The sequence below is a fragment of the Mus caroli genome, unplaced genomic scaffold, assembly GCF_978045245.1.
Source record: "Mus caroli unplaced genomic scaffold, Mus_caroli_1 scaffold_1, whole genome shotgun sequence".
NCBI classification, from domain to species: domain Eukaryota; kingdom Metazoa; phylum Chordata; class Mammalia; order Rodentia; family Muridae; genus Mus; species Mus caroli.
In genome coordinates, this window is record NW_028227256.1 from 6901931 (window position 1) to 6927614 (window position 25684).

The 25684-nt window shown below is 41.7% G+C and overlaps 1 protein-coding gene across 1 annotated transcript in view; it reads right to left on the bottom strand.

The window, feature by feature from the left end:
* The window catches only part of Ppp1r42 (protein phosphatase 1 regulatory subunit 42), a 42053-nt gene that overhangs the window by 13233 nt on the left and 3136 nt on the right, over positions 1–25684 (bottom strand). The window contains exons 2-6 of the mRNA XM_021167540.2: positions 23192–23410; positions 19897–20063; positions 19327–19465; positions 15820–15936; positions 6211–6328 (exon numbers count right to left, since the gene is read on the bottom strand). Of these exons, the coding sequence (XP_021023199.1) occupies positions 6211–6328; positions 15820–15936; positions 19327–19465; positions 19897–20063; positions 23192–23320 (670 nt within the window). The 5' untranslated portion in view covers positions 23321–23410. The remainder of the gene's footprint in view (positions 1–6210; positions 6329–15819; positions 15937–19326; positions 19466–19896; positions 20064–23191; positions 23411–25684) is intronic.

A 25684-nucleotide genomic window follows, 5' to 3' on the forward strand; every position in this document is an offset into this window, starting at 1 on the left:
TCGGTCATAAATGGGGTGTCTTCAATTAAGGCCCACCCCTCCTCCCCAGGACTCAGAGATATATGCTGAAGAGGAAGCAGAATGACTGTACAACCAGAAGTAATGTCTGCTGCAAAGAAGCAGGGACCTCCAGACAGAACAGTGGTGCACATATGAACCCACAGGGACCATATACATCCCATAGAGCATGTCCAGGGCCTTCACAGATAAATGGGGGCCCATCACTGAGATGGGAAGTGGACATGGGTTCACAATCCTACCAAGAAGCTATCTGCAAGTAATATCTCCTGGGAAATGAAAACTTAGCTTCCTCCTAATAATTCTCTCTGGATAAATTAACTATACTTCAGGGTAGGTCCCCATGCCCTGGTAGGCCCAATGTTTGTATTTGGCCAACAAATACAAACTCAGTGCTATTTTTTGTGGACTTTTCATCTCATTTTGCTTTGTTTGGGCATTTTTTAAAAAATCTCATTTGTCTTTTGCTTATATATTTTGGGTTTTGTTTTTGTGGTGGTTTGGTTTTTGTTTTGTGTGTGTTCCTTCTTTCTTTCTTTAAAGAGAAAGAAAGGGCATGGCATTGTGTGGGGAAGTGGAAAGGTGAGGATGGTCTGGGAGTTGTTAGGGAGGGGAAAACCTGATCAAAATATAGCATATACATGTTTTATTAAAAAATAATTGGGGGGCTGGAAAGATGGCTCAGCAGTTAAGAGCACTGGCTGTTCCTCCAAAGGTCATGAGTTCAATTCCCAGCAACCACATGGTGACTCACAACCATCTGTAGTTGGATCTATTGTCCTCTTCTGGTGTGTCTGAAGACAGTGACAGTGTACTTATATATACATAAAATAAATAAATAAATCTTTAAAAAATAATTAAGAAAAATCCTTACTTATACACTTATTTTTAATTTTATGGTGTGTGTGTGTGTGCATGTGTATGTGTTTCCATGTGTGTGTGTGTGTGTGTGTGTGTGTGTAGTCTTTTTCCTCAGTGCTAGAACCACTAGCGTGAGTCAGCCTGCTTGGCCTTTGACGTGAATCCTCATTTATGGCACACCCTAGACTGACTGCATTATCCTTCTGGCCTTTACACTTATACTTGTTGAGTTTTTCTCTATTTTTTAGTTTCCTGATTTAAAAAATATGCACTTATTATAAACAACTGAAACATAATGAAAGAAGAGAAAAAAGGTCTTTTGTTATTCATACCCTGCCTTCCCCCACTGAAGATGCTCACTGGGAACAGTTTGGACTTGATCCCCCTTCTAAGATTATGTTCGTTTTTAAAGTAGAAATGTTACAATGCAAGTAAAATCATATTTATAAACTTAATTATTGGTCTTAGAACAAAATAATATAAAAGCCAGGCATAGTGGCACACACCTTTAATACCAGCACTCAGGAGGCAGAGGCAGGCAGATTGCTGAGTTTGAGGCCAGCCTGGTCTATATAGAGAGTTCCAAAATACTCAAGGCTACACAAAGAAACCCTGTCTCAAATATATATATCATATATACACACACATATATGTATATATACACATAAATATATACATATATGTGTGTGCATATATACATACGTATGTATGTGTATGTGTATATATGTGTATATATATATGTATATATATATAAATAAAACTACCTATATACATATGTTTATATACCATATATAAAAATGTATATATAGTAAGCATTCTAGTATATGTCTTTTAACACAATTTCTGATAGGTGACAATTTATTATATATGGATTGTTTATAAAATAATAAACAAGTCCATCTTGCCAACTTTATACGCCCCAGTACAGGGGAATGCCAGGGCCAAGGGGTGGGGATGGGTGGGTGGGGGTCTGGGGGGGGAGTGTATTGGGGACTTTTTGGATAGCATTGGAAATGTAATTGAGGAAAATACTTAATTAAAAAAAAAGAGAGAAAAAAATAATAAACAAGTCCATTATTTTATTTTACCTATATTTGTACCACATAAAGTGGTTTATGTGGCTTTTATTTAATAAAAAGACTATCTTTTCTAACAGTGTATCTGTATAATTCTTAAGCTGTTTTTCATCATCTGAGTAAGGTCTTCCACTGAGTCCCAGACTGTAGTAAGGATACAGGAAAAGTTTTTTGGTCATGTTCTTTCAGGGTGCCTGAGACTACTCTGAAAAAAGTTGATTTGGGGCTGGAGAGATGGCTCAGTGGTTAAGAGCACTGACTGCTCTTCCAAAGGTGCAGAGTTCAATTCCCAGCACCACATGGTGGCTCACAACCATCTGTAATTGAATCTGATGCCCTCTTCTGGAGTGTCTGAAGACAGGGACAGGACAGTGTACTCAAATACATAAAATAAATAAATCTTTAAAAAATAAAAGTTGATTCTACTGTTGAAAGATTTAATGCTGCCACTTAAATACCTGCAATATTGTATTAAAAGTATTGTTTTAAAATAATGTTGTATTTAAAGTATAAAGTAGAGTAATATACAGAGTGTAGTGGTCTGTTCCTCGCCCACAGGTGACAGACTCCAGCATGCAGGAGACTGCAGGCAGCAGGCAGAGTGCTGGCCCAGAAGGACCACATTTACCCTGGCCAGGGACACGTATGGTAATGTTTAACTCAGGCAAAGAGATTAACAGCTACCAATCAGACAGCCCTGCCATCGTGGTGTTATACACTTGAGGTAAATATGCCTTCTCCAGATACCTTACTAGTGTCACGTAGTTCCTAACTGTGGCTGGCTGTGGGCACCAGAGGCCTTGTCGCTGGAGGTGTAATGACTTTACATTTTTTGTACCTTTCTTACCTAAATGACAAGCACTTTCCAAACTATAGTTCGAGGAGTTGGCAAGGTGTTTTGCCATTATGCTTTTTTGGACTTAAAACCACATCAGCCACTTTTATGCTCAGTTTCTTACGTGCTTGTCTTTATTAATGCCTTTACATATGTGCTTCTTTTAGTAATTATATAACTTGCTAGTGTATTTTGGGCGACTATATATTCACGTGTATGTACACACACACACACACACACACACACAGTCTTGCGTAATCTGATTCCATGTCATTTTTAGCACATAGTCTTGCCTAAGGCTCTTATGCATAGAGGTGATTTTGGAGAGAGAGCAGGTAACTGACAATAGAGTGAGATTGATTTCACTTTAACAATTTGTTCTCCACATGAAATGTGCTTTCCACCCACGCTATGTAAACCAGGTCTGTAGGGTTTGTTTCATTTATTGAGGACTGGGTAAACTGCAAAACATAAAATGGTCCTTCATAGATTTTTAACTTTTATTGTTGTTGTTGTTGTTGTTGTCTGGTCTTAAATGTGGTAAAAAGAAGATAAATGAAGCCGGGCGTGGTGGCGCACGCCTTTAATCCCAGCACTCGGGAGGCAGAGGCAGGCGGATTTCTGAGTTCGAGGCCAGCCTGGTCTACAAAGTGAGCTCCAGGAAAGCCAGAGCTATAAAGAGAAACCCTGTCTCGAAAAACAAAAAAAAAAAAAAAAAAAAAGAAGATAAATGAGAACAACAAAGACAAAATTCAATTCAAATTACTTGTTATATGGATATGTGCATAGACTTGAAAGACATACACCAAAGGTTTTTTTTGGTTTTGGTTTTTTTTTTTTTTTTTTTTTTTTTTGGTTTGTTTGTCTGTTTTGTTTTTCGAGACAGGGTTTCTCTGTATAGCCCTGGCTGTCCTGGAACTCACTCTGTAGACCAGGCTGGCCTCGAACTCAGAAATCTGCCTGCCTCTGCTTCCTGAGTGCTGGGATTAAAGGAGTGCACAGCTACCACCTGACTTTTTTCTCTAAAGTATTAATTTTGTAATCATAAAGTATGTTATAGAAGGAATAGTTATATAAGAGAAGGTTTGAGTAATTTTTGCTTTTAGTAACCCCCTGGAGCTCGTGCCTCAGCTGCATATGTATCAGAAGGTGGCCTAGTTGGCCATCAGTGGAAAGAGAGGCCCATTAGTGGTGCAAACTTTATATGCCTCAGTACAGGGGAATGACAGGGCCAAGAAGTGGGAGTGGGTGGGTGGGGTAGTAGGTGGGGGAGTGTGTGCGGGACTTTTGGGATAGCATTGGAAATGTAAATGAAATAAATATCCCCCAAAAAACCAAAAACAAATCACAGAAAAAAAAAGAGAGAGAGAAATTTTATAGAGCTAAAGATTAACCTCGGGGCCTAATGAGTCCATGAGCCACACTGCAGCCCACATTGAATTTTTGTTTTTGAGTCAGGGTCTCACAATTATAGCTCTGGCTGTCCTGATGCTCGATATATACATTAAGCTGTTCTTGAACTCAAACCTCTGCCTTCCATGTATAGGCCTTAAGGCTTGTGACACAGACCTTCTTCATAGTAGAATGTTCTTACTCATTACACATTGATTGCGTTTGCTTTCCCCTCAGGCTGAGTGAAGCAGACTAACGCAGCTGGGCGTGGTGCCGAGAGGTAAAGGGGAGGGGCTGCCCAGCACAGCTGCTTGCACAACTTTGAAATCATGCCGCCATAATTCTCTGTGTGTCATTGGTTTTCTACCTTTGTGGGCTGTGTATAGATAGCTCCTGCACATACACTTTAAGAAAAAGAATATTTTCCATCATTTGATTTGCTTCTCTCCTTGCCAGAGAATCACTGCACTAGCATTATGATGAGTCAGCTATAAGTTTTGAAGATGACTTATCATATTTTATCTCTTTATTAATTCTTATATCCAAGCACACCAAGCCCCAGAGTTTGGCTGCAGAACACTCTCTCACAAGGCTCCTTTGTAACATAGCATTGCCTGTCCTATTGATGCTTTGTAATTTTGACAAACCACCCAAGTACTTTGGTACATTTCCTCCAGCGTAGGTGTACTGGCTGGTTTTGTGTCAACTTGACACAGGCTGGAACTATCACAGAGAAAGGAGCTTCAGTTGAGGAAATGCCTCCATGAGATCCAACTGTAAGGCATTTTCTCAATTAGTGATCAAGGGGGAAAGGCCCCTTGTGGGTGGGACCATCTCTGGACTGGTAGTCTTGGTTCTGTAAGAGAGCAGGCTGAGCAAGCCAGGGGAGGCAAGCCAGTAAAGAACATCCCCTCTAGCTGCATATGTATCGAAAGATGGCCTAGTCGGCCATCACTGGAAAGAGAGGCCCATTGGACTTGCAAACTTTATATGCCCCAATACAGGGGAATGCCAGGGCCAAAAGAATGGGAATGGGTGGGTAGGGAAGTGGGGGGGGGTAATGGGGGACTTTTGGGATAGCATTGGAAATGTAATTGAGGAAAATACGTAATAAAAAAATATTAAAAAAAAAAAAAAAAGAACATCCCTCCATGGCTTCTGCAACAGCTCCTGCTTCCTGACTTGCTTGAGTTCCAGTCCTGACTTCCTTGGTGATGAACAGCAGTATGGAAGTGTAAACTGAATAAACCCTTTCTTCCCCAACTCACTTCTTGGTCATGATGTTTGTGCAGGAATAGAAACCCTGACTAAGACAGTAGGGTAGACTTAAGAATGTTAAAGTGATAACAATACAAATATTTCTACATGTTTTTCAAAGATGCAGCATAAATCTTGGACTTAGATTTATGTAGTGACACTCTTAATAAATTATGAAATACACTGAACAATTCAAAAAAGAAAACAAGACTTCTTATTTTTTAGGATTTGATAAAGCAATTCACCAGGCCCCTCTTATGTGCTCCTATGCAAGTGACAGGTGAGCAAGCCTCAATCAGTTGTAGCGAGTACACTGTAGCTGTACAGATGGTTGTGAGCCTTCGTGTGGTTCTTGGGAATTGAACTTTAAGACCTCTGCTGGCTCTGGGCGGCCCTGCTCGCTCAGGTCAACTCTGCTCACTCAGTCCCTGCTTGCTCCGGCCCAAAGACTTATTTATTATTATATATAAGTACACTGTAGCTGACTTCAGATGCACCAGAAGAGGGCGTCAGATCTCGTTACAGATGGTTGTGAGCCACCATGTGGTTGCTGGGATTTGAATTCAGGACCTTTGGAAGAACAGTCAGTGCTCTAACCCTCAGAGCCATCTTGCCAGCCCTACTTCTTACAATTAACTTTGCTATTATTCAAACATTTAAACTTAAGTTGACCAATTTCTAGATCCAGATGTTATATTTCCGGAAGCCTGGTGATAAATTAACTTAAAAGTTAAACAAGTGCTTTAAATTGGGTTAATGTAAAACACTCACCCAGTGACTTGGACATCAGTATCAGTTTGTCCCTGTATTTTGGTTTAAGACAAACAGGATTTCCATTTAGATCCATTTTCCACAGCTTCATCAGTTTTCTCAGTAAAAGCTCCAAGTCCTGGAGTCCGGAAAGAAAAGAGAAGGCATGGGGATTTTATCATTATTCATACTCCTCGTGCAACTGCTTTTCACGGTGGTTAATGATTTCTACAGCACCCTAGCTCCCCAGGTAGAACTCATACGACCACCAGCTTTGTGTATACTCATCTTGAGGAAGCTAGAGGAGGCAAAATAGGGATCACCATGCTGCTCTTGATCATGTCATCCCTAAATCAACTCAATCTGTAGTTAGGAAAACACTTCCTACTTATAGAAGATACCCTATTCTCAGGGGAATCCATGAAAGTTTACAGTTGAAGGCAATTGAAGAGTAGCAAGTAAGCACACTTCATCAGCCATTGCTGAGAAGCTGTCTGGAAGGAGCAGGGACTACCCCATCTGCTAGAGAGAGGCTCAGAGCATCTGAGGCACCTGGAAGGGACACTCCCCAGCCTGTTGAGCTGCCTGTAGCCTGGGCAGTGTGCTCCACCCTCCCAGCTTGGGAGCATCACGGATGCTGGAGAAGGGTTTTGGTGATGCAGCTGTCTGAATCATTTCTGCTCCTGAAAGTAACCCTTCACCTATCTTCCTGTAGTCCCAATAAAACCCACTGGTTCATCAAATTAAACAACACAGTCTGCCAGCACTGCAGGCAACATCATTGTTGCCTTTTTAAAATGAAGAATGTGGGAAAATCCCGTCAGACTGCAAAACAGAAAAAAAAAAAAAATTACTCGCCTGTACATCACCTGGAGACCACATTGAGCAGTTATGCCTGGCTCATCTTTTTAGGGCCTAGGGACTTCTTTTGAAATTATAATCTTACTGGGGTTATAATTTCCTTTTACTTCTTTTGTTGTTGCTGCTGCTTTTCTGTTTGTTTATTTTGTTTGTATTTATTTTTTGGTTTGGTTTTGGTTTTGACAGGGTCTCATTGTGTAGACCTGACTGGTCTGGCATTTACTGTGTAGACCAGGCTGGCCTCGAACTCACAGAGATCTACCTACCTCTGCCTACAGAGTACTGGAATTAAAAGTGTATATCACCACAGTCAGCTTTGTTTTATATTTCTTGATAACTATTTGCATGCTTTTATAGCTTACCAGAAATGGCATGATATTTAAAGAATAATTCACAGTTCACAGATCCCATAGTGGTGAGGAAGGCCAATGAGAGGCATTTGGAAGCAGCCTTCCAGTCTTCTTGCCTTACCTCCTCTTTCCCCATTGCATCTCTTTCCTCAGCCAGTGTCAACATCCCTACCGCACCCTACCCCCCACCAGTCCTTTGTCTTCCTGCCATTCTTTTTCTTGCTTTCTCCCCACCACTCTTTAAAAATAAATGTTCCAGGGCTGGTGAGATGGCTCAGCAGGTAAGAGCACCCCACTGTTCTTCCAAAGGTACTGAGTTCAAATCCCAGCAACCATATGGTGGCTCACAACCATCCCTAATGAGATCTGATGCCCTCTTCTGGTGTGTCTGAAGACAGACAGCTACAGTGTACTTACATATAATAAATAAATAAATAAATAAATAAAATTTAAAAAGATAAATGTTCCTTTAATTACTATTTGACGAAAGCATATATGCTTGGAGTGTTTTATATATGCCCAAAGAGTTAGTTTTAAAATGAAATACAGGGCTGGGTGGCAGTGGTGAATGTCTTTATTGTACTTACGTACATAAAATGCATAAGCAATCAATATCCCAACACTCAGGAAGCAGAAGCAGGCAGATCTCTGTGATTTTAAGGCCAGCCTGGTCTACGGAGTGAGTTTTAGGACAGCCAGGGCTATACAGAGAAACCCTGTTTTGAAATACAAAAACAAAAACAACATCAAACAAACAAACAAACAAAAGTAATGCTGTGTACTTTAGTTGTGACTACATCTTAATTATTTAAAAAAAAATAGCACAATAAACACATAGGTGTGTGCCGGGTATTGGTGGCACACACCTTAATCCCAGCACTTGGAAGGTAAAGGCAAGCAGATAGATCTCTGGGTTCAAGGCCAATTTGGTCTACAAGCAAGTTCCAGGACAGCAGAGATGCACAAAGAAACCCTGTTTGAAAAAACTGGAAAAAAAATAATGCAGATATCTTTTCAAAATAGTGACTTTCTGAAGGTATATATATACCTCTAGAGTTTAGTCTATGCTTGACTTGGAGGGCTCAAAACAGGAATTGTCTTCTCAGAAGCAGCCCTCTGGCTCCTGGGGCTTTTGCTTACTATGCACCAGTCTCTATTACTGTTATTATCATTGTTATTATTATTACAGGGTTTCTCTGTGTTGTTCTGGAACTCTCCCTTTGTAGATAAGTCTGTACTTGAACTCAGAGATCCATTTGCCTCTGCCTCCTGAGTGCTGGAATTAAAGGTGTGTGCCTCCAATGCCTGGTTTCCTGTCTTTATTTACAAGTGATTGCTTAGAATTAATCATCATGGCATACAAAGTTCAGGGAACAAAACAGGTAAGTCCATAGGTGTTTGCTTGCCCTGCAGTTCTTCAGTTAAATCCCCTTCTCTTAATTTTGATCAACAGAGCAAAATGTAAGATGAAGCGTCTGACCCACAAGTCATTACCTTCATGTAAGAAAGCTGTCTCAAAGCTAGACCTCAGCCCTCAGTCTCACACCTTAGCGTGTGCTCTTTTTGAAACCTTTGTTCCAGGTTTAACACAGCCATAGCTGTGCAAGAGTTCTGTATTCCTCTTACTCTAAGGGACTGTGTGTTGTATGTTTCATACTGTTGAATATGATGCCCATAACAAGAGAACTTTACACTGATACAGATAAAAAGTGCTTGGAGTTTTGTTAATTATTCCTCACTTGATAAATGACCCTGGACACACTCCCTCCAGCGTATGTTTACTTAAGGCTAAACTAATCCTGTTCTGAAATATGATTAGCCTTTGGATACGCTCTGGTTGTTCATTGCCTTCCTGTCCTTAATAAAATCCTTTCACTCTCCTGCCCCTCGATAAATTACTCAAGGCACCAGACACTTTTCTGGACAGTCTCTGTTTGATAAATGATCATGTCATGCTATCGCTTAGAGGCGCACTGCAAAATTCTGAGTGGCCAATTGTCTTTCCCTGCAGGCTGGTGCCCTGCTCCTGCCTGGGTGTTTGTGGCAGGCGGTCTCAGCTTTAATGACTGTGATGAACCTGACCAGCATACTCCAATCTTTATCGGAAATGTCTGGCCCAACTGTCCTTACTATATCTAAAGACAGCCATTTGTCATCCCTCTGACTGCCTGTCATCATCTGCCTGGGAGAAATCTATAATTTTTGGCTTGTTCCTGACTAAAGTGTGGAGTGAATAAATTTATCTTTGGGCCATGAAGCTTGCCAGGATCAATATTGAGCAGAGGTTGAATAAATTAGAAACTAAGAAGACATGACAAGCTATCGTGGTTTGTTCATTTGTGTATTATAAATCAAATATTTAGTTTATATAAGAGGCAAACATGTCACGTTTTTTACTTTTCCCATTCATCCTGAGAATTCTATACCTCATGATAAATGGTCACCAGAAAACCAATGAAGTAAATCGCTAATGAATCTGACTGTGAGATGAACTCAGGTCATTTTATTGATTTGGAAAACTTTGCAGACATAAAAACTGTAGGCAGAGACTAAGGATTTTTTGTTGCTGTTCTTTCAAGGTTTCTTTTCTTTTTTTCTTTTCTTTCCTTTCTTTTTTTGCACATGCATTTAACTTTGTATAGCTTTAGCAACTTGAATAATGTTCGTCTAGTAAACCCCATGACTCAACCAGTACCACAAACAACTGTTTATTTATTTATTTATTTTGGTTTTTTTGAGACAGGGTTTCTCTGTATGGCCCTGGCTGTCCTGGAACTCACTCTGTAGACCAGGCTGGCCTCAGACTCAGAAATCCGCCTGCCTCTGCCTCCCGAGTGCTGGGATCAAAGGCATGCGCCACCACGCCCGGCCACAAACAACTTTTATAAATTTAAGTTGAACTTAAATCATAAACTATTTGGTGTTTTTATATATTGACACATGCCTGTTTAAAGAGGTTACAGGAAAGAAATACAAAAACAAGACAGTTGTAAAATGTCATTTAATGTAGAGCTCCTGAGTCAGAGAAGTTACTGGCATCATCATCATCTGGCTTAAAACTTCTCTCCTCCTGGAGGAGGAGGTCAGTAGGTCTTCTTTGGCTAATAGTTTCTCAGTATTCTGCCTGTGATCTCACATCTCCTTTCCCTTCTACTCAGCTTTTTGGATCCTGGCCCTCTCTTATGGGGTCCTCACGTGCAGTTTTCCTTCTCTGGCTGCTATCCTTCCCTTTATCCACCACACCAGACCTGCTGAGTCACGCTTCTCAAAGTTGCATGTGCAATAACAATCACCAGGGGGAGCCTGGGGGATGGCTCATAGGTAACTAAGTCACCTTGTCAGCAGGTAACTTGTCACCAAGGCTGACTGGGGTCCACGTGGGTAAAGTTGAAAACTAACTCTTAGAAGTTGCCCACTGCTTAATACACACACACACACACATTCGCGCGCGCGCGCGCACGCACACACACACACACACTACATACACACACAGAAAATAATAAACTGTAATTTTAAATTTTAAAAAAGAATCACAGGAGACTGGAGAGATGGCTCAGCGGTTAAGAGCACTGACTGTTCTTCTGAAGGTCCTGAGTTCAAATCCCAGTAACCACATGGTGACTCACAACCATCCGTAACAAGATCTGGCGCCCTCTTCTGGAGTGTCTGAAGACAGCTACAGTGTACTTACATATAACAAGTAAATCTTTACCAAACAAACAAACAAACAGCAACAACAGCAACCTGTTGAAATGCAGGCTCCGAGCACGGGGTCTGCTGAAGAGCTTGGTGTGGTGCTGCTGCTACTGCTGCTACAGTAAGGTCTCTGACTCCATGTGAAGCTAGGAGGCTGTGGAACAATTCTTATGTTTCTTCAGCCATTGGGTACTTCCACAGGCTGAAAAGGCCCTGAACCAAATGTTAGCAGTCATGGAATTTGTGAGCTTCAGTTCTTTGGGGCATTACAATCTGTGGACCACTCCCTTATCCTTTAGTGACTCTGCATCCTGGGAGTCTGTGGCTCCTTAAGTAACCAAGCTCTGACTTTAGACATCTCACATATATGACTGCACTACTTTATAACAGTTGTTTCTGAGAGACATGAGCACATCTCATAGAAGACAACAGTGTACACAGTGAACCATTACCTGGATCCATCCGTGAGAAGAGCTCACTGAACTGAGAGAGCATGAAAAGAATGTATGGCGACAGTGCTATAAACGGTCCTCAGAGCACCAGTGTCTTCCAGAGCTGACTGCACCCACAGAGACAGCGGAAGATGCTAACCCATCAAGCTCCATCAGGAGCTCCTTCCCTTTCTATACTTGAACATCTATTCCTTCAAAAACAATGTTTCTTTCCATACCCTGGCTCACAGGAGAGGGCCCATTCAGTTAGCCTTCCTCCCATAGCGCACCACCGTGTCCACTGTACTTAAACCCAGCACAGAAAACAATACCTCCTTCCATATCTGCATCCACAGTGCTGTCTTCATTGCCCACCAGTATGTGGAAGTCCTACACTCATCTGACCTCTGCATTATAGGTATCCTCACACATCCAACTGTTAATTTGGTGTTATTCTGGAATGGCTCAAAGACACTCCAACTCTGCTTGACCAAAATGGCCTTGCTCCGCAAACCTACCCTGGAGCTCTCCATACCCTGTTTTCCTTTGCTCTGTATTCCCTACATCCAACTCCGAACTGTTCTCATGTGGTTGGCTCTCTGGTTTGTTCATTCCTTTTCCACACCCACTGTTACGGTCTCTACCACTCCTCAGTTCTTAGTGTGGACTCTTCCAATCTGTTCCTCACACCTTACTTAAGCAGGGTCCTTTTCAAAATGCTACCATCTAATGACGTCTCACCTTCCATGGCTCCAGGTGCTCTCAGGATAGACAGAAGACTCTGTTACTGCCAAGGTGACTGGTCTGTGCACAGCTTCTCTATGGACTATCTGCCTTCACTCTCTCAGCTTCCCACCCATCCTGTTTTAAATGCATGTGTTTGCCTGGCTGTCTTCTCTAGGAGCTCTATTCAGCTGTGCCTTCTCCAGGAAGTCTGGCACCTTCACCACTGATGCAAGTCTTCCATTGCAAGCTTTTAGCACCACCCACTTCCCTTGTGGCCTTGCACACAGTTTGCTTTATTTTAGCACGTGCGGAGTGTTTTCCACTAAGAGTTCCCCCTGGCCAGGTATTGTCTGTTTCATGCTGACTGTCGTCTCCGCCATTGCCTTGCTAGCATTGCCACAAAGTAGGTATGGACAGGAGAGTGTCACTGAATGGGCAGAAGGTGAAGGATAACAGGCCAGAGGATCTGACATCAAAAGGCAGGATAGGGATTAAAATAAGAGGTACAGTGGCATTGGATTCGAAGAAGTCCTCTACTCGAGGAGCTACCAACATGGGAAGAGGAAAGCAGGTTTCTTTCCTGTGCTTCCTTCCAACCACCCTTTTTATTTATTCTTGCCTACAAGTCCCTGGCCAGGATTAGCTTTGTAGAGATGTGAGTGGCAGAGAGTAACATGACAGCATAGGGCTCCCTGACAGCCATAGGTCTGGAGAGAGAAGGGAAGGAATGAAGTCCCTGCTTGGCCATGCCCTAAACTCCAAAGGCCATGCCTTGGCTCCACCTAGTGACTCAGTTCTTTCCTGTTTTCTTCCCTGCACCCCCACCTCCACCCCAAGCTCAAAGATTTCAGTAGCCTTACATCTTTGGAATACTTCTGTTTTTGTTTGCTTGCTTGTTTGTTTTGCTACATGTGTTCTTTTAAAAATCATCTTAGTCTTCTTTTTCTTTCTTTTTTTTTTTTTAAAGATTTATTTATTATATATAAGTACACTGCAGCTGTCTTCAGACACTCCAGAAGAGGGCGCCAGATCTCGTTACGGATGGTTGTGAGCCACCATGTGGTTGCTGGGATTTGAACTCTTGTCCTTCGGAAGAGCAGTCGGGTGCTCTTACCCACTGAGCCATCTCACCAGCCCCAGTCTTCTTTTTCAAAGTTCAAGTTGCAACCTTGGTTGGAAGCCTTAGGTAGCAATCATTCTAAGAGATCATTTTTTTAAAAATTGATTTTCCATGCCCAAATATACTGTAAATACTATTGTTTCTACTTTGTGATACTATATGAAAGCCCATGGATAATGCCTGGAGAGATGGTGCTACAGTTAAGAGCACTGGCTGCTCTTCCAGAGGACCTAGGTTCAATTCCCAGCACCCACATGGCGGCTCTATAACTGCAGTTCTGGGGGACCTGACATCCTTAAACAGACATACATAAGCAAAACATCAAGGTACATAAAATAAGTAAATAAATAAATAAATCTTTTTAAGAAAATCCATAGATGAGACTAACAAGATTTCTCATTGTACTGGGTAATCTATTATAGTTATGATTATTTATTAAGATGAGTGACTATAGAGTCCATTTATAACTATATCTTTGAATTTAAATTCCAAAGTTTTCTTTTTCAAGATAATGTCAGTTATCAGCAGAAGCTATCATTCTAATGTTATGCTTTCTGGAATAATGACTGCATTCAGTTGTTCTTATGTGTTCTCTGTGGACTCATTTGCAGAACCTACTGTTGTCCATCCAGGGGCAGCTGCTCTCTAAGTGCTCAACACCTCAGGTCATTATCGTGGTGCTGGTCGCTCTCTCTAACAATGGCTGACTTTTCCCCACGGCACAAAGCTGTCTGTTGCTGACAACCTTTTCAATGGAAATCACTGACCTTATGCATGGCATTAGAGATTTCTTCCCCCAAGGCATAGGCTGTACTACCAGTAGGGTAAGGCAAAAAGAATGGAAAACTTAAAGCCATAACATAAAGATCTTGGATTCAGAAGGCATACAAAGAAAGAAGTTAATGTTCAGATGCTGGGCTCTGTCCTTTGATTAAGCCTTCAGTGGAATATTTATATCACACAAGCACGGTCAGATGTATCCATCCTGGGCACTGTATTCAGATTCCAATAAACTGAGGTCATGCATTTTTTTGCACATTTTTCTAATAGGTTCAAATTTTTAAGCAAGTTGCATTTCTCTGGCAGGTTTCAGCATTTGTACTTTGTTCTATACTTTTGACACTTTAACTACACTACAGTATTGAAGAGTCATGTTTCTTGTCCTGTCTTTTTGGATTTGGGGAAATTTCTGCTATAATATCATTGAATACGTTTCTCTATGCCTTTAGCCTTCTAACTAGAATAGAGTGCTTACCATTTTATTCCTGCACCCGAAACATTCTGTGGGTTCTATCTAAAAATACACCCAGTACACCCACCCCTCATCTCCAAGCAACTGTCTTCTTTTTCAAACACATTATCTTACTTCTTGTCTGTATAGCTTCCCAACTCATAGTTTGCCTTTATTACTGAAACTCATTCTTCATTCAACAGGCAGAGAAATCCTTTTGAAAAATATAATCCTTCCAATGACTGTCTCTGCACTCAGAATTAAGTCATGATTATGTCCTGTGAGGACCTTGACATCTGGCTCTGGTGACTTTCTTTCTAATCCTGTATTGTAGTGTTGCTTCTGCGTTACTGAACTTTGTGGGCATCAGCAATGTATGGGAGACAAAGGCTAGCCCTGTGATCCTACCATAGTGAACTGACCTCTCTGGTTCTTTGGCTCTGTTATCCCTCATGCCTGGCATGTTCATTCTCTAGACTCCTTTTCTTCCTTTCTCTCTTTCTTCTTTTCTTTGTTTCTTCTCTCTGTCTCTGTCTCTGTCTGTCTGTCTCTCTGTCTGTCTCTGTCTCTGTCTCTCTCTGTCTCTTTCTCTCTCTTCCTTTTTTTTTTGACACTCTTTCTATGTACACTCAGCTGGCCTTAAACTTTCAGCAATCATGCTACCTTTGCCTTCCAAGTGTTGGGATTATGGGTATGTGCCACTATGCTCGGTTTGTACATTCCTGAGGCCTAGAACTGAGCCCTTTCTTCCTACAGACGTGCCCAACACATAGCTGAGTAAATGACCAATGTAATGACATGGTATGGTAAAATATAATAGGGCATGCACTTAATATAGGGCACTTTTTCTGTGCTTCTCCACATAGCATCAAGGGACAGCTTGGAGTGATTCCTAGAAACTCACTCATTGGGAAAATAGAGTTAAAGAAGAAGAAACTTTGTCTCTAGAGGAAAAAGTTTGATGAATAAATATAGATAATATAGATATGAAAAAGCATATAGCTCTCATTCGGTTGGTGACGTATGAAGACCTTGGGTATAGAGGAGAGACAAGGTAATAAGATACAATCGTTATATTTAAAATGTAGAGATTCAGGAGATAGTTCTAGAATAAATACAGGATAGTTTTTATTGGTGACACATTTTTTATAAATATGTCAAATATATTGTAAAGCTACAATTTCATGTAAATACTTTACGTCAACTTCACGTTACCTTCACGTGCATCAGCTGGTTGTCAACTGCAATCAGGTGATTAAGATTCTCCAGGATCTCTAAGTCTTTTATGTCATCAATGTTATTGTTGCTGATATTCAAAGTAGAGAGGGATTTCTGGAAGAAAAATCACTACATTAACTATAGTCATCTAATTAGTAGGACTCAGGTATCAGGTCTTTAAAAGCTTCAAAGCATAAGCCCAGGCTTCTCATAGGCAGGAAACAACAGCCATGAGGTTTTGTTCCACTGTCTTTTTTCATATGGCACTTTTAGTACGCCAATGTGTGATATGGTGGATTTTGCCTCTTCTACACCCCAAAAACCCTATGTTCCTCTTCTAGAATACAGTATGCATTTATAAGGTAAGGAATCTACAAATTAAAAAGAAAAAAAAATACAACCAGTAAAAAGAACTGCTTATTGTGGACAAAAATGCTTACTGTAGGTTAAGCACATGACTGTGCTATCGCACGTGAAAAAGTCACGTGACCTGACATGAAAGAATCGCGGGGTTTTTTGTTTTTTTGGTCTTTCCCTATTTAGTTTTCTCTTGATAATTCATTTGTTCAGAAGGCACTTGAAATAATAATTTCAGTGTTAGCTATTAAAATGAGAACATAAATATACTATATGGTAGTGCTAAATGAGGAATCCTAACATCTAGGGCTTTGGGAATCTGCCAAATCCACCCGGCAAGACAGCCATGCAGAGCCAAACTTGAGAAAAATGTCCACACATTTGAAGTTATGATTTGTCTCTATTATTTGTACAAAGTAATAATCTCATCATGACATTTCTATGTATGATATAATGGATTTAGTTGCATTCACCCATCCAGTGCCCTTTTCGGACCCAGCCACTAATACTTCTTCTTCTTCTTTTTTTTTTTTTTTTTTTTTTGGTTTTTTTCGAGACAAGGTTTCTCTGTACCCCTGGCTGTCCTGGAACTCACTTTGTAGACCAGGCTGGCCTTGAACTCAGAAATCCGCCTGCCTCTGCCTCCCAAGTGCTGCTGGGATTAAAGGCGTGAGCCACCATGCCTGGCTGCCACTAATACTTCTTAAGGCTTGAGATAATTGAAAAAAAATATGCTTTATTATTTAGATTTCAGAATCTGCTTGAATCTGTGCAAAAGCTAAACTAGCAAAATGTTTTCAGTGGTGTTCTGTAATAAAACAGAGGCGCATGTTAAGTGCAGCTGAAATGTGCCAAGATTAGTGTTAACATGCTTTTACAAATCTAACTATAAGCATTCCTTCTGATGGTCATTTTCCTGTAAATAAGCAGAAAACATTGAGAGGTGGGGAGCTGGTTCACTGTGAGTCCTAACCAGCAGTGGTTGGACTGTTCTTGGACGTGTTGCCTGACAACCTTTAGCAAAAGGAGTGAGTACTTACCAATCACATAGCCAAGATCAACTACTTTTAGCGCTCATGGAGTCCTTGAGAAAACTACACAATGGTGACTGCTAATTGTTGCATTCCTGAGGATGCAGGATTGTTTCAAATAGTTTATACCAGACATTTCGCTTTAATACGCCTCTGTGAACTGTAGACCTGCAACATTTTCACATAGGCAAGAGAGGAGGTACTTTCTCCTCCTGGCCCAAGGGACCGCCACTGCCACTGATGATAATCAGGCAACGCAGTGACTGATACAAACCCAGGACTCTAGCTGGGCGTGAGTTCCAGGACAGCCAAGGCTACACAGAAAAACTCTGTCTCAAACAAACAAACAAACAAACAAACAAACACCCCCCCACACACACACACATACACACACACACAAACCCAGGACTCCATTTCTAGGCAATGGAAGACCTTCATTTGCATTCGAGGTGTGCTGTGGTTGGTCTGAGCATCCCTTTGTGGTTATGGAAACTGGCTCACTCACTGAGCCAGCTGTGAGAGCCCTCCTATGCTCCTTTCTCTGCTGTTGCCACACTAAGTTCCCTTTTCTGGCCTATTGGTAGTAAATGGAAGAAGGAAGGCCAGCAGCACCTGATTTGCTGAGCAGTCAGCAGCTGGAGCTGCAAAATTGGCAAGGCAGCTGCTACCTGAATGCTGACAGCTGCAGAGGCAGTGGGGAATTTTGAGTGTAGCCACTGCAGGGACAAAGTGGGTGGGGAGTGTGTGGCAGACCGAGAGAGGGCATGGGAAGCTGAAGCTGAAGGACACTGTATAGAGCTTCAGAGGAGAGACTGCAAGACCTGAGCACTGGAAGAGTTCTCCAGAACTGCCAAGCCTTTGCAGACAAAGATCTCAGACATCCAGACCCTTAGTCAAGGGTTGAGGAGACCTGACACCCAGACCTTCCCAGAAGCTGCCACACCAGTTACTTTGAGGGCTACATACAGAACGACAACTTCATAGGTAGGCCTCTATGAGAGCGCTAACACTTAGAGCTTTGAGGGTCCCCAAATCCAAAGCTCACCACTGTCCAACATGGCGAGCCAATAATCTCCATCACTTGGAGGCTGAGGCAGAAGGATCACAAGTTCTAGACCTACTTGTGCTAGACTCAGGCAAGGTCAACCCTGGGCAAATTAGTGAGAGCTCGTATCAAAAGAAAAAGTAAAAAGAGACTAAGAACACTAAAGCAGTGGAAGAGCTCTTACTAAGCATTCACAAAGTGCTCGTCCGATCCCTAGAGCTGGGATGAAAGCAGACTGCCCTCCAAAGACCACAGAGCCTGCAGAGCTCCTTGTTTTCTACCCAGAAAAACCCAAAAGCTCCCAGTGAGCTAACTGGTAACACGCATAGCTGTCCCCTCAGTGGCTTGGGCTAGTTGTTGCAGTTGCGGTTGAGGTTGAGATGTGTCTGGTGACAACACAGCAGAGTCCAAGAGCTTAGTAACTTAGAGGACCACTTGGCGGTTGTCTAAGGATCATGCTATTCCTTCTGTTCCTGGGTCCTCTAAAGCAAAACCGGAGAAATTTGCACAACGTTATCACATTTATAAATTTCCCACTCCAGAAATGAAAGTGGTGTGCCAAAGACACATGAGAGTTTTAGGACTAGCAGTGAATCCTGTATATCAGCTCAAGACTGGCTGTGAAGCCACACAGATGTATCCTCAAACCTGGTGAGTGCACATTCCACAACCCCAACATTTGGGCGGCTGATGCCTGAGGTTTTATTTCAGAAAAACTCAAATCAATGAAAGCTTGTCAAATAATCGTACACTCCCTTTTCCTTAAGGTTTCTCCCAGATTTAAAACCATGGGCCATGATAATAAGCATTGCCCACAATGGGCTGGGTTAGAACCTCAGTTCACCTAGCCTGAATACTTCCTTCTTTCAGTCCTGGCTCTCTCTGGGGGGCAGGCAACACTGCCCTGTTTGAAAACTAACATGGAGGGCCTGCTCGCCGCCTCAGCCCTTAGCTTTCAGTGGGCAGAGAAGCAGACTCTATACACTCCCTGAGTACACCCTCCGCTCCTCCTGCTCCACCCTGACTTATTTCTTATTGCACTCCTGCCCCAACATTTGAATATGGCCTTACTGCTAGAGAACGAAGAGTTCTTGGATCAAACAGAAGCTTTTCGCCTAGAGGGAGCCTCTGACTTTCAACATGAAGCTCTCTCAGTTCTTCTAATCCTTCCAAGCCTTCTATGACCGCAATGCAATTGCCTCCCAGATACCTGCAAAACAGACATGGTTTCAAATAGATTTTCTGAGAACGATGTGACTTTGAGGCTGTTAAATACACAACAGGGAGGGCAGGGAAAATGGTCACTGGATAAACCACTTGCTTGGCAAGCAGGAGGCCCTTAGTTTGAATCCCCAGAACCCATATAAAGCTGTTCTTGTTAGTGAGCATAGGTAATCCAGAGTTTGGGTGAGATGGAGAGGTGGAGAATCCCCAGAAACCAACTCCCCAGAGGGTCACAAAGATTGTCTCAAACAAAGTGGGAAGCAAGGCAGCAATGGAGGTTGTATTTTGACTACCACATGTTCAAGTCTGCACTCACACACAAGAATGCATGCAAACACTGGAAATGCTCACCTGCATAGAGTATGGACAAGAATTTTAAAAAATCAGTTAACAGGATTAGAAAAGAAAAGCACTTACAGTTTTTCCAATTTCTTTAGTGAACTGAGGTTTTCAATGCAGGAAATGCAATTGTTCTGTAGGTACAAGTGGGTCAGATTGGTGGTGTAATTCAGGTTAGTGACTTGACTAATGCGATTATCATATAAATATAAAACACTCAGGTTTCTGCAAAGAGAGAGGTCATCCTGAAAAGTAAACAAAACAGGCCCTATTTAATTACCCCACGAGCTTACAAGCTGGATTTTAAGAAAATCTTTCACTTGGCCATTTCTACAAATCTACGTAAGGCTCTCCCAAAGTAACATTTCTTGCCCTCAGAGCACTCAAAACAAGACTGCAACAATAAAAACAATAATATGGGAGTTTAGAATTCGGTAACTAGACTAGTAAAATTGCATGTCTTAAGACTCTACTAAGCAATTTTCCTAGGAAGCAATTAGAGACTCTCCTGGAAGTTGAAACAATGAACAAAACCTTGTCCGAACATCACTCTAAAGCAGAGCTTCATCTCTCTGAACGACTGGAAGCAAACAGCTATAGTTCATAATACTGAAAACTGGAAACCATTCAACAGCCAAGGGTGATGCACAGTGAGTGTGGTGGAACACACTTCCAGCACTCAAGAAGCTGAAGCAGGTGGATCTCTAAGTTCAAGACCACTCTGTTCTACATGGTGAGCTCCAAGCCAGCCAGGGCAAGAAAGTGAAACCATGTTTCAAGGGAAAGAATTTTTTAAGAACTCTGATAATGCTATTGATCTGAATACTGTAAAACAAACTTTGATTTCTTTGCATACTTCATAAGAGCGAAAACAGTGGTTCATTCTTACCCACTATTGTAATTATTTGAGTAGCTAGGCAGGCAAAACACACTCCCAGCACTTGGGTGGCTGATGCAGGCAGAGCTCTGTGAGTTCAAGGCCAGCCTGGTCTACACATGGAGTTTCAGGACCAATGCTACATGGAGAGACAAAAAACAAAACAAACAAACAAAACCAAAACCGAATAAAAATATCCGAGTACATGCTGGGTTTCAGTATCTTGTTAAAATGGGTGTCTTTGAGGAGATTTAAATCTTAAAAAATGAATGGTGTGCTTTCAAGGTTAATGTTTTCTAATCCGTGGAGTAGCCCAGAGCAGTTCTGCTCAAAGAGGACAGAAGTTCTATGAGATCCCCGGGCTGTCATTAGAGCACATTTGGGAATTTTAAGTCTCCAGGTTATTCTCATTTCAGTGTAGACTATTTTAACTGGTCTGCTTTCCGCTTAACAAAGAACATTGACAGTACAAGAGTGCTGATTACTCTGAGGTTAAAAAAAAAAAAAAAAACATTAGGGGGCTGGAGAGATGGCTCAGCAGTTAAGAGCACTGACTGCTCTTCCGAAGGTCCTGAGTTCAAATCCCAGCAACCACATAGTGGCTCACGACCATTCGTAATGAGATCTGGCTCCCTCTTCTGGAGTGTCTGAAGATGGCTACAGTGTACTTATAACAAATAAATAAATGTTTTTAAAAACCATTAAAACATTTTTAGATTTATTTTATGTGTATGAGAGTTTTGCCTGCTGCATGCATCTATGTGCCTGGTACCTTCAGAGACCAGAGGAAAGCTTCAAGGCCCCTGAAACTGATGGTAGTGAGCCATCTATAGGTGCTAGGAATGGAACCTTGCTCCTCTCCAAGAGCTACTAAACTGCCAGGCAGTGGTGATGCATGTCTTTTATTTCAGTAGGACAGCTAGAGCTACACAGAAAAACCCTGTCTCAAAGCTGACGGGAGTCTAGCATGACTGTCCTAGGAGAGGCTCCACCCAGCAGCTGACTCAGACAGATACAAACATCCACAGCCAAACAGTGGATGGAGCTTTCGATCTCTTGTGGAAGAATAAGAGGAAGGATTGCAGCCCCCAAAGAGATAGGAAACACCACAGGAAGAACACAGAGTCAACTAACCTGCACCCTTGGGGCTCTCAGAGACTGAACTACTGACCAAAGAACATACACGGGCTGGACCCAGGCCTCCCTGTTCATATGTAGCAGATGTGCAGCTTGGCCTTCTTGTGGGTCCTGAACAACTGGAGTGGGGGCTATCCCAAAAGCTGTTGCCTATCTGTGGGATCAGTTCTTCTATCTGGACTGCCTTGTCTGAGCTCAGAAGGAGAGGAAGCACCTAGCCTCTCAGAGATTTGATGTGCCAGGGTTGGGGGATATGGGGGTGTGGGGGTGGGAGTGGGGAATGTGCTAAGAGAAGAAAGGGAAGGAAGATGGGGGAAAGATTGTGGGAGGACTGACTGGGAGGGAGGCAGGGATCAGGATGTAAAGTGAATAAGTAATAATAATAATAAAATTAAAAAAAACAAAAATTAAAAGCTTTCAATGTGGGCTTCTGGGGAAAGTCTATGCATGATATGATGACACAGAGTGCTTTCAGCCACAAGAGAGAAACGTGAGGTTGTGCAACTGAATCCCTGGGGAAAGGGGAAGGGGTCATCAGGGATGAATGGTATGGAGGCTGCTTGTGGTGGTACTTGCTGGTAATCTTAGTACTTGGAGGCTAAGACAGAAATATTATGGGTTTTAGTTGGGCACGGTGGCCTTTAATCCTAGCACTTAGGAAGCAGAGGCTGGCCTGGTCTGCAGAGTAAGTTCTCGGACAGCCAGGACTACACAGAAAAACCTTGTCTAATATACCCGACCCAGAATAATCTGTATTTACATAATTAAATTATATGCAAAAACTTCACCTTTAAACTTTTATTGGAGAAAAGAGGTGACTGGGGTGCTCAGAGGACCTTGGATAAGCTGAGTGCATATTGCCCCTGGGTGTGTTCTCCCCACCACTGTCAAATTTTTGTATCTTTTTATTTTTTATTTTTTTTTGAGACAGGTCTCACTGAATAGCTCAGGCTGGTTTTGAACATGGAATCTTCCTGTCCCAGCCTCAGAGTGCTAGGGTTATAAGCAAGCAACGATCTTATTTCTTAACATTTTGACATTTGAAAAGTATTCACAGGATCTGGAATGGCACAAAAGCAATAGTTTTCCAAATTCTGTTTGAAGTACAAATACAGGAGTATTTTAGGGGAACAGGAAAATCTATTTAACAGATACTTGTAGAACACAATGCTATATTTTACAGAAACTTAATATGCTAAGTATCAAACCAAGGAAATTAAATAGAACATGATATAAAGCCTCTGTAGAACGATAGCTAATACACTTAATCAAAATAGAACTGTTATACTGGGTATGCCCTTAAACCAATCAAAGCTATATTACTAACTGTGCAAGACCAAAATAATTTAAAGTTCTTACAATCGAATCTATATTTCTGTCTGAAAAATTTATGTGTGTTATTTTCTTCAGGCATTGTGCAAGGGTTTCTTCTTTTCTGGGTTTAAGATTGCTGTTTTTGGCAATTAAATCCACCGTCAGTCGAACCATTGTTTCTGCATAAGTCAAACTCTCAGCGAGAACTCCACTTTGACAGCATGTCCAGAAGCAGGCTTAGGTATTACTTCCACTTTCTGAAAGCTGAAGGGAACAAGGGAGTGCTGTGATACAGAGTTAGTCAAGAAGCCGAGTCACTTCAACTCTCTCAGGACAACTTTTGGTAAGCTAGGCTGCTGGCACTCACAGTCAACTCTTTTCATTAAAATGTTTAAACCAAGGGTGGCACATAGTCCTAGCACTTGGGAAGCAGAGGCAGGCGGATCTCCAATTCAAGCCAGCCAAGGCTACATAGTTAGACTCTTGGATCTTGAAAGCATCAAGTCTCAAGACAAAACAAACAACCCAAAGAAACAACCAACAAAACATTTAAAGCACAAAAAGGAGTTCCTTACTTTATGTACATTACTGATTTTCATTTTATTGTTTGTGTTTTGGAATAGGTTCTCGCTGTGTAGCCCTGGGCTTTCCTGGAATTTGCTGCGTCTTCTTCCTGAACCCTGGGGTTAGAGACCTATGTATGCCAACACAAAGCAGCGGCAGTCCTGGCCTCCTCCTCCTCTTCAGTTTTATTTTTTAGAGGGTCTCATGTGTATTGCCCAGCCTAGTCTCCAACATTGTGATCTTTCTGCCTGGCCTCTCATACTGAGATTAAATTCTAAAGTGAAAGAAATACCTTTCCCTTGTAAATATTTTCTACCCCAGAGCAATAATGAATTGTTGTGGGTGCCTCCTTTTTCCTCCCCCTTCATTTTTTTCTAGTGCTGTGATAACATCCAGGGGTCCCTGCATGCTAAGCAATCACTTTACCATTAAGCTACACCCTGTGTCCTAAGATGAACCTCTTTTAAAATGTTTAGCCTATTTTAGTAAAAAGGAAAGCTGTCCAATGCTCTTATTTCATAGGTGGAGAAAGAATAAATCACAGAGGGTTATTTAATCCAGGCTCCCCAGTGCCAGCTGAGAACGGAGCCAGGCCTCTCACTCCTCACAAGACCTGATATCTTCAGATCAGAACACATGCTGTGAAATCCGAGTTACACACACGATGATCCAGACACTTTCCATGCCCAGGGCTAGACACTGAAACACAGCATGACGCAGTGTTTTCCAGTGCAGATACTACAGCTCTTTCAGTCCACAGTCCACATATTAGCTTCAATACTCACTGAAAAAGCAATCTTGAAGTGCATCCATGGGGACCTACATTTATTTCCTAGCAGCACAAAAATAAATTATAAATGAAAATGAAGTCAGATTTGTGGTGTGTGTGTGAGCGTGCGTGTGGGCAGTTAATGGTGTCAGGGGTTGGGAGAGGCTTTTCTTCTCAATGGTGTAACCATTGCTAAGGTGTCCATGCTCTGTAAATAACCTTTCACCTATGCCCCGTAATCAAGTGGAACAAACATATTGGTCCAGGAAAACAAGAAGACTCTAAAGAAGAAGAGGGACTGACTAGCTGGGAAGAGAAAGGGGCAAAGGGGAATGGGAGGGATTAGAGAGAGCAATGAGGGGGTGGGGATATGCCCAAATTACATTATGTGCCTTCATGACAATATCATAGGGAAAACGTTATTATGTAGACTATGTGATGCTTTTAAAAAAAACCTTAAAAATAAGTGACTTTCACTAGTGACACCACTTGTAGTCTAGCCTCTTGAGAGGCTGAGGCAGGATTATTGCTGGAGTCCAGGTGTTTGAGGCCAGGCAGGTGGCTATGAAGATCTGTCTTAACTACATAAAACAAGGACCGTCCTTCTTAGTTCAAAGGGACAGTGTCAGAATGCATGCAGGATGCCTTCCTGTGCTGTGCAGGCTGCATGCTCCCAGGCAGCTGTGAGTACAGAAGGACACAAACTGGCAGACTTACTTAACACAGTGTCAAGTTTCTTACTTTTTGTAACTTGACTGTGTGGTTTTCAAGTGTGAGCTTTGTAGAGCACAATACCATGTTGCAATTTGGATGTGTCAGTGAATGTTCTGGAGTGTCTGACGTAGGTCAAAATATTTGTTGCAGTCATCATTATGAGTCTATTGCCATTTTATTTATAGAGGCTTCACTCTTTGATCTTGAAAGCATCAGGACTATTAAATAGGGGACATGTTATCAAATGTAATTACTTTATAGTTATATAATATAGCTATACAATTACTTTATATAAGTTATTATATGTTATCCATAACCATATGGTAACGGTTTTTCCTGTCCCCCTAAAAACACAGATATTTAACTGACAACTATCCTTGTCTCCCAAATTATGCTTCATGTTTTTGAACTAAAGAGGTAATTAGCAGTCCAATGTTAGAATGTGTTATCTATTGTTTCACTTTATCTAGAATTATACCTAATAAACATTT